The sequence below is a fragment of the Littorina saxatilis genome, linkage group LG9 (assembly GCF_037325665.1).
Source record: "Littorina saxatilis isolate snail1 linkage group LG9, US_GU_Lsax_2.0, whole genome shotgun sequence".
NCBI classification, from domain to species: domain Eukaryota; kingdom Metazoa; phylum Mollusca; class Gastropoda; order Littorinimorpha; family Littorinidae; genus Littorina; species Littorina saxatilis.
The window spans coordinates 51,978,402-51,988,401 of record NC_090253.1 but is presented as its reverse complement, the minus strand read 5'-3'; the positions used below and the strand labels follow the sequence as shown (position 1 = coordinate 51,988,401).

At 42.5% G+C, this 10,000-nt stretch overlaps 2 protein-coding genes and 1 long non-coding RNA gene across 3 annotated transcripts in view; 2 read left to right on the top strand and 1 right to left on the bottom strand.

Annotated features, from left to right (window-relative positions):
* LOC138976430 (amine sulfotransferase-like) overlaps positions 1–10,000 on the top strand; it is a 77,303-nt gene that overhangs the window by 53,108 nt on the left and 14,195 nt on the right. The gene's annotated exons all lie outside the window — the stretch shown is intronic.
* Positions 442–5,549, bottom strand: LOC138977259 (E3 ubiquitin-protein ligase TRIM45-like). The gene is made up of 3 exons (XM_070350164.1): positions 5,362–5,549; positions 2,049–3,182; positions 442–468 (listed from the first exon to the last, which is right to left on the bottom strand). The coding sequence occupies exons 2-3, from the start codon at positions 3,165–3,167 to the stop codon at positions 442–444; spliced, it is 1,146 nt and encodes a 381-aa protein (XP_070206265.1). The 5' UTR covers positions 3,168–3,182; positions 5,362–5,549.
* On the top strand, positions 6,806–8,027 carry LOC138977456 (uncharacterized). Its single transcript, XR_011459288.1, has 2 exons — positions 6,806–7,473; positions 7,738–8,027. It is a non-coding gene; the product is annotated as an uncharacterized lncRNA (long non-coding RNA).

Genomic DNA, 10,000 nt, shown 5'->3' with positions numbered 1-10,000 from the left:
TATTTGAACAAAACATATCACATGTTATTACCATTCCAATGCACCAAATGGCTTTTTGACCAATCAGGACTGATTATAGGTGACCCTCTTACTGTTATAACGTTCAGACAGGGACCCTTTTTGTTTATCACGCTTAAAATGTACAAGACAAAGTAAAAATTTGAAATAACAATGTCAGCGTGATTAATTCCAAAGAATGACACTTCAAATGCGGTCAGATACTATACGCTCTTTATCTAAATAAATACAGAAAAGCCAGTTTTGTCGGTGGGTGCTTTACAGAACGGCAAGGCACCACCCACCCTCTGCCATTGCAATGCCGACCCACTCACTGTAAAATGAGCTCTGACGATTCAAGTGAAATTTCGTCACTAAATTTACGTCAACTCTATCTTTACGTCATTTCCTTTCTCTCTGGCGTCCTTTCAAAATATGTCGTTCTCAGTTGGACAAGAGATATCGAAGCAACTGAAACGCATGTTCAACATGGTTTATCTTGTGCAATTGTTGTGTGAACGCATTTGACCTGTGAAAATTCATCACGTCAGGCCAGGTGAGTGACTCTGATTGGCTGACCCAGGTCACGAGAATGCTTTGACTGACAGGCATAATCAGATAAGAGCGATCTAGTTCCCATTGCGGCTGTTCTGTCTAATTCGCATGGTCGCTTCGAAATTTCTTTAGGTCAGAATAGACGATTATACAACTGTTATACAACGGTTATTCGCCTCCGGCTCATGCTGATAATCCATGTTTTCCACATGTCTGTTATATTTCCTAACAGTCAGCATATTAGAAATAACTCATAATAAATACAGATTAAATCGCAAAATCCTGGAAATTATGTGTACATCTTTCGTTTTACCACATTTTGACTATGCAGACATCCTATGGGATAACTGCACTGAATACCTGTCTAATGCACTGGAACATTTACGTTTGGAAGCTATTCGGACTATAATTGGCGGTGTTCGTGGCACCAGCCACTGAGAAACTTTATAAGGAAAGCGGATTTTGTAACCTAAAAGAAAGACGCAAAAGATATAAGTTGATTTCATATTATAAAATGGTACATGGCAACTGCCCTCATTATTTATTACATTTGTTGCCACCTTTAACTTCAGATGTTAACCCCCTATCATACAAGAAGACCGCTAGAACGAAGAGTCCTCGCGTGCAGAACGGAATTATATCGTCAAACCCCCATACTATCTACCACTGTGCTTTGGAACAATTTGCCTGACAACATCAAAACAACTAACTCAATTAGCGAATTTATACATTATTTAGTTTCTCCTGATTATAGTGTACCTGCCTAGTATTATTGTGGGGAAAGAAAGGATGAGATTCACCACTGCAGAATGCGCCTACACATGAGTAATTTGATTTATGACCTATGACGCCACTTACAGGAAAACCCGCAGTGCACGTGGGGCTATCTAAACGAAACCGCTGACCAGTATCTGATACATTGCCCTCTGTACATAGATGCTCGCTTGTCCACAATAAATGCACTACCTGTAAATTACAGACATGTTGATATTTTGTTAAATGGCAGTGAAAACCTTCCTCTTCGCACCAATAAGATTATTTTTGAAACTGTACACTCGTTTTGTGTGTGAATCTGGTCGCTTTTATTGACTCGCAATACTCATGTAAGCATATCTGTTAACCTGATAACCTGATAACTTTCATCTCTCTACATGTCTCTATCGTTCTTTCTCACCACTCCCCCCCCCCCACCCCACTCATTGTTGCCCCTGCTATAGTTCTGTCTTACTATTTGTTAGGTTTACCTTGACCCTGTTTATGACCCAGATAATGACATAGTATATATATAGGTTACATACTCCGAGCTCTGAGCATCGTGCATATTTTCCCCAGGGTCGATTTTCAGGTATTACCGAGCCTCTGGCGAATATAACAGTGAGTAAACTCTTTTTGAAATGCTTTGTCGACAAGCTGGAGATTATCATTAAAAATGGGATCTCAAGACTGTTTAGGAAGGTCAATGAGCTGGCCATACCGATGAATACGATTCTCCTTACCTGACGTGTACTGATGCTGACTGGCGTGACCTTCACCTGACCCAGTGCCGACAGTTCCTTCTCAATGCAGGCCACAGCTGCAGCGTCAATAGTCAGCGTAACCATGGAAACCGACTTAAAGTCCGCTCGGCGTTGACCACAAGTGACCAGTATGTCCTTCACACGGTCCCTCAGAGCACGAGTGACGTCACACAACACTTTATAAGTGGACCCTCTGGTGGTGCGATCAGCAACACGTCGGTGTGACGTCAGCCTGCCTCGATGATCCAACAAGGTGACCTTGACGGCTAAGACTGTGTCCTTCACCTTGACCTTGGCATCGAGCGTCATCTTCTTCAGACGACGCCTGCATTCCTTGACGGAGTTCTCTAACTTGTCGCAGGTCCTGTCGATTTCAGCAACAGCGTCCTGCATCGCTTTCTCCGTGGCCTCCAGGTGGCGCTCCAACGCTGCCACGGCTTCTTCCAGCTGCTGCTCTTCCGTCAGCAGTGACGTCACCATCTGACTCAGCTCCTCACGTGACTTGTCTGCTGCTTCCGCCAGTTCAGTCAGGTCTGGGCATGCGCGGTGCTTGGCGCTGGCACACAGGTGGCAAATGGCGGCCCCGTGAGTGGGACAGAAGAGCTCGCAGGGCTTGCTGGTGTGCACGCTGCAGTGGTCAGGCTGACTGGCGGCTAGCTCTTCCGCTGTCATGCTGGACAGGTCTTCCACCTTGTGATCACGGGCCACGGAGTATTTGGTGTGTGTCTGCCCGCAAGGTTTACACATCATGTCGTTGCAGTTCAGACATATGGACACGGCGGCTGACTGACACACATCACACACGTGGTCCTGGTTCAGTACACGTGTACTCTCCACCAGCGCTGCCATGGCGACGTCATCCGGTAAGGCGTCCACCACCTCCTCCCATTCCTTCGTCTTGCTTTTCTCTTTGGGGTCCGCGATGGCGCCCCTGCAGAGCGGACAGAGGGCCTCCTGGTTGGAGGCGAGCCAGGAGAGAAGACAGTGGCGACACAGGACGTGAGCACAGGGCAGCAGTTTGGGGTTCTTGAACAGCTCGTGACACACGGAACATTCTGTGTCACTGTCCGCTGAACTTCCTCCTGCTGCCGTTGCCATGGTTAAAAGTTTGTCCTGAAGGGAGAACAATTGGAAGGGTGTGGTAAGCGATTCAAGAAAGAGGGGATACGACAGAAATTCAGAACAAAACAGTAAAAACAGTACCATTGACAACAACAACAACAACAACAACAACAACAACAACAACAACAACAACAACAAGACTTGCTTGTGCTGGTGCTACAGTAGCCAGACACAAAATGTAGCGGCACATCCATCATTCATACAGTAAATATTGCCGGATGAACAAAGAAGAAAGCATCAACAACAGCATCGACGACGCTGCTGCTCGTATTGATTCGACTGTTGCCACTAAGTGACGGGTTAATGCGTGCCACTGCGTACGTAAAGGCTCAGGATGATTAACCCGTCAGTATCGTTGGGTGAACCGGGAAGACAGTGCATTGTGGGTATCTGCCTTTGACCATTTATCAGACCGAACTAAATCCATTTTCTAAGAGAGTAAAGAGTGGACAAGGAATGACATATTGATCGAAAAATCATTGAGACCTAGTCGGTCTACCTATATAACTCATAACTCATAACTCATAACTCATAACATTTTATTGATCCAACAAAGGAAATTAAATTGGTCATCAGCACATATAGGTCATTAATTAATAATTATAAAAGAATAAGAGGAGAAAATTCATAAAACCCATGATAAAAAATACCCTTTTTTCTTGCACACCTGACACACCGACACACCAACACACACGAAGATCATAATTGAGATGTGTACATAACCAGCTCCTGACACCTGAACAAATAGGAAGCATTGACATTAACAATCAATTTCATTCTTCAATATTTGGGATCAACATAAAAAATAAACCGAAACCAATATGCTTTACAGGAAAGGACTACAGCCGTGCACGATCAAATTGCATTCGAACGTATTGTTGAATAAAGAATACGAATAAAGCCCGCTAACATTACACGTTCGAAACACACATCTAGCTCAAAGAGCTCAGGCAATGCTGCACAGTACTGCCACACAGCGACACCATACAACACCCGACAGGCGCTGACATACGTTGCAATTCAGACTCCTCTCGTGTTTACCCTTAGTTGCACACTTAGTTGTTTCTGTTTTGGAACTCTCTACCCTGTATGTGCTTTATGGTCTCTTTGTCAATGGTATCTTTGTGTGTGCGCGTGCGTGCGTGTGTGTGTGTGTGCGCGTGTGTGTGTGTGTGCGTGCGTTGTGTGTGTGTGTGTGTGTACTTTTAACATTGTACGCTAAGTTTTGCTTAGTGCTTGGGTTCTTGGTGTTATGTCTCAGTTAAATGTATGCTTTGTATGCTTGTTGATTTGTGCTAGTTTATTCTATAATGAATTTGTAAAGCGCCTGGAGCCAATTGATGGGACTCGCGCTATAGAAAAGTTATTTATTATTATTATTATTATTATTATTACTACGGGTATACTTATACACAAAGGAAATATTTATTCACAATTATGCACACACTTGAACACTATCCCTGGCTGCCTTTTGCTCAGAACGTTATCAGCAAGATACTTGCATCCACATCCATGTCAAAACCAATGAACTACACCCATACATACACACACACACACACACACACACACACACACACACACACACAAATACACACACATACACACACACACACTCACACACACACACATACACTCACACACACACGCACACACACATACACACACACACACACACACACACACATACACACACACACACACATATATCTAAGTTGAAAAGAATCATGCCAGTACTCCCACATCCGTTAAACACTAGTTTCATTTGTCATAGATAATCAATACTCTCAACAAATCAAAGGTGTCAGCACAACTCAACCACGAAGCAATGCAAAGGTAAGAACCAGTACAACACAAAACATAGCACAACAAGTCTCACTAGAGCCCCCAGTGTCTTACAGCCAGGTTCGATTCAAGCAAACAGAAAACACATTTCCTGGAAACCAAAAGTAGTATCGTTACGAGCTTCTACTCCTTGTCCGTGTTCATTGTTACTGCGTTCTTTCCTTAAACACGTCCAAGCAACGAGAGTGCTCATGATACGAAGACAATTTGAAAAAAATCACACACTTACCTGCTAAAGGCCAGTCCCCATTCTTTCATTTCACACGTCCAAAAAACAAGTCGCTCAATAAACGAAGATCGTGTTGATGTTTACATGTCACAAACTTACCTGCTATGATGAACACTACCCAGCTCTTCCCGCGTTGCTATGTCTGTTGAGACACACTATCAAGACTTGATCCCAGTGTGTCCTCGTCAAGTTATGCCGTCACTATTCAGCCGACAAACATGGTGCCAACAAAAAAGGCTGTGTGACTGAATGTTTTCAAACAGGCGCTTGCTTTCAAAATTATCGAGAAGAGAGTTACTTTCAAAGAGCACGGAATTAATCGATATAATAATCGAACTCAGTTAACCCATTGTGTTTCTGTGTGTTTGTGTTTGTGTGTGAGTGTGTGTGTGTGTGTGTGTGTGTGTGTGTGTGTGTGTGTGTCTGTGTGTGTGTTTGTGTGTGTGTGTGAGTGTGCGTGTGAGTGCGTGTGTGTGTGTGTGTGTGTGTGTGCGTCTGTGTGTGTGTGTGTGTAGGTGTGTGTGGGTGTGTGTGTTGTTGTTGTTGTTGTTGTTTTGTGTGTGTGTCTGAAATTACAGGGACAGTAAGACAAGGTTCCAGAATGCTTTTACATAGTTACGTTGTCAACAAAGCGGAATGTAGACGTGGGAAACAGATCACGTGACAGCTCTGCTTTGTTTTGGCTTGCTTTTAAAGTTAAGAAGATGACTTTGCACACAGCATCACACACATGTTGTAATAACAATAATTAATAATATCATTAATACAGAACTCATGCTAAGATCATAATAAAAATGCTGCTTCAGTGCGGAGCATTGGAGAGCGCTGACCTGTGTCATCATGTTTATGTATGTGGTGTTATGACTGAGTCGCAGTGTGTCCCGTAAAGTTGTGCCTTTATCACAGCACAGTGCAAGTGTGTCTAGTCACACGACTGTATGTCAACAATAGGCGCTTTTTACATTACAGCGAAAAGGATGTTTCAAAGAGCATGCATTTACACGCTATAAAGAATCTCAGACATCCCCAATGTGTTTGTTCTGTTGTTGTTGTTGTTGTGGTTTTGTTGTTGGTGGTGGTGTTGTTGTTGTTGTTGTTGTTGCTGTTGTCATAGAAACACACAGGTATTAGTTTTCTGACCAGGCTGCATACACACACACACATACAAACACACACACACAAACACACACACACACACAAACACACACACACACACACACAGTGACACCCACACACACACACACACACACACACACACACACACAGTGACACACACACACACACACACACACACACACAATGAAACACACACACATATACACGCACGCACGCACACCCGTACGCACACAAACACACCCACACTCACACACACACACCCACACACACACACACACACACACACACACACACACACACACACACACACACACACACACACACTTTGCATAATACATATTTTCTTGATTTTATTTAGCTTGCTTTCAATCCAAACACAACATGTGCTTCCCTCTTCAGATTGAGATGAAGATAGAAATTACGTGAATCCATGTCCAGCGACTCTATGTTTATTGTTTTGTTAGGGTGGATATTATTTTGTTGTGAAATAAAATGAATAAAAAAAATGTAGTGTTTTTTTTGTCTATGTTTTATCAAATGTAATGTAGCAAGTGCCTGTGCATTGTAAGGATAACCAAGACCGGAACGGAAATACGTCAGTTCATTAATGACGTCATATCATTTTGTTGGGAACTTAGAAACAGACAGGTCAGTTCAAAGGCCGCAGGTAGCGACAACATTATGATTGGGCAGCGATTCTGATAAAGCCACATAAGTGTGAGGCTAATCGGTTGGTCGTCAAGTGAACGGCACATCCAAATCGAGGCAAGGTTATCAGTTGGCGAACGCACGGCAAGCGAGAAGTTCTGTTCTGTGAACGTTAGATTCAAGTTCAGAAGCGATACAAGCCGGAGGAGATGAGAATTAGCGGCGAAGGCCTCACGAAGATATCGAAGTCATCGGGCGCGAGGCTAGGGGCTATATGAGATGCAGATCAAGCGGGTCCAGAGAGAGAAGAGGAGTCGGCGGTCGGGCGACGAGCGTGGGAGCGCGGCGACCTGGGAGAAAAGAATGGCGACGCTCCAGTTGCTAAGCCGGACACCCTCGAGTTTTGGGTCCCTATAGTTGTGTTCATCATTTTCTTACACCGTTAGGGTACGTATATTTGTGATGGGTTATTCATTTCCGAGCTGGTGACCATTTCATTGTTTTGCTAATGCATAGCCCTGATGTTTGAATAGAAGTTACTAGGAAATTATTGTTGTTGGATTGATTGTTGATGTTGAGTCTATGAATCGTAGAGAGAATGGATCGTATGAGGGTGTCATAACCCTGCAAGTCAGTTTGTGATGTCACGGATGAGAGAAACTGTTGAAAAAGCCATGAGTGCAAAAAATTAGACAAAATCTTACTTTCCAGGTGTGTTACCTGTGGGTTATTTCCTATTCCTACTCCGTCTCCGGTTTCCAGTTCGGAGACCAGTTACATTCTGTATTCGAGAGATACCAGTGATCCTGATCGTCGATTTTTTCTATCAGCACCGACGGGGAAACCAGCGGCATTCAGCTAAGTTTGACTTTCAAGTGTATACAAAAAAGGAACTCAAACCATTTCGGAACTCTAACAGCACGTCCACAAATAAAAATTCGATCGCGATCGTATAAAAAAACAAAAGGAAAGATAAATAAAAAAACTTACGATGCATTCTATCTAAGATTCGTTTGTTTTCTTTGTGGAAGAAAAAAATATCGTGTCAGTGCGTGTCCTTTGTGTCTAAGTTTGATAGAAAAAGAATCTTGCACTAGCGAGACCTCACTCAAACATTACATGCGCGACAAGTGCAATGCAACCAGTTTGAAATAATGAAGTGGAACAACCGTAATGAACACACTAATTAGATGTTTACGTTTCTGAGCTGAAAGCCCAGGTTATGTTGAACTAAGGTGTTTAAAATCAGGAATGCTTTTCTACTACAACCTAAGCCTCTGATTTTTCAGAACCTGCTCTTGTAAGCATAACTTTAATTCACATGGTTTTTTTTAAGGAAAACAACGGGACACGAATAAAGGGAGATAACTATGTCGATACTTACTTACTTACTGCCTTTCACGCCTGGTCGATAGTACTGTAAAATGTGACCCTCCACCACGAAATGAGTCGCATGTCACCTCGCGCGGTTTTGCGCTAGGCTTAATATAAGTCCGGAGAGTGTATGGTAACAGCGTGAGGGTCACCTTAGTCACAGGCTTATAACTCAAACAGTTGTCGCTCTTTTCTAAAACGGGTTTCACCACTGGATAGAGCATAAAAAACTATTTAGGAAAATGTAAAAATATGAACATCATGCAAAGGTGACATGCGACTCATTTCGTGGTGGAAGGTCACATATTAGGGAGACAAGCATGGCAGTCATTTTCCGAGATGAAATGACGAAAACAATTAATTATGCTTAATTTTGGAGCTTAATCCGTCAATTATTTTCACAAGAAAAAATCCGTTTGTTTCATTAAAGTAAGGTATACCCAACAATAATTCAATAATACTACCAGATTGTGAGCTTTGAATTTACAAGACAAACAATAAACATTACCCAATGCCATAATTCGTACAGAGTCGAAGATATTTGTGACCACTAATTCTATCAATTTGCTTAAAGAATAAGGTGGTGAAGATGCCGTCTCAACATTTGTAAAAAGCCGGACATCTATGAAACAGAAATTGAAAAACAAACTCAGGGAATAATTTTAAAGAATTCACATGCAAAATTGTATAAACATCTGTCATGTTTAGGCACGGTCATGAAAGGGGTTCCAATGGTGCAGCCATAGTCGTATTTTTAGAGTATGCACAAACTCACGCCTCATCCCCTAGATCATTGGTGACCTGAAGAAAGCAGTTAGAGCTTGGTTCAAGGCCATGCCTATTCAGGAAAGCTTCCGCGCCATTGACAATTTCGGAGGTGTAATTTGATAACACCTCAGTTTTGGAGAAAAGGTAAATGTCCGACCATTTTACCTATAGACTCGAAACTTTGTAGAATGGTCGTGGACGAACTAAAGTTCATGCACAACAGCTATCAAAATATTTGTTAAATTCAAATGACTGAAAAAATAACCCCTTCGTTGTAAAGTTTCACTTGCGCAATATGCGCAAATTTAATCAATGATATGAACGCATTCATCCATGGGAAATGTCCTGATCCTGCCTGCAATTGCTGTATTGAAGGCATTGATTGTCTAATGTTGATTAATGTATACTATGTCATTTGAATTACCCCAATCCACTCATATACAGACAAATGAACGACTGAAACGGGAATCAAAGGTGGGAGCAGCAATGCAACTTCAATCACAGTATCATCAGTGGAAGAAAAGTGACTAAAAAGGAGGAAGCACCAATCCACACATAATCACAGTAACATGTAACACAAGGTGACTCGGATGAAGCAGCCACCCAACTAATGTATTATGACAATGAGCAATCTGCACATAACATAAAACCATCAAAGCGATGTTCCTTAAAATAAAATGGTATCCAGGTCACTTGGGTTCAGTTATGTCATAGCATAAAACAGCTCACTGCTCCCATGAATTGTTCTGAGCCTTGCAATGATAAGTAAAGCAATGAGAGCAGATCTGATGCAGTGCACTGTCAATCATTGGCCGGCTGAAATATACTGCAA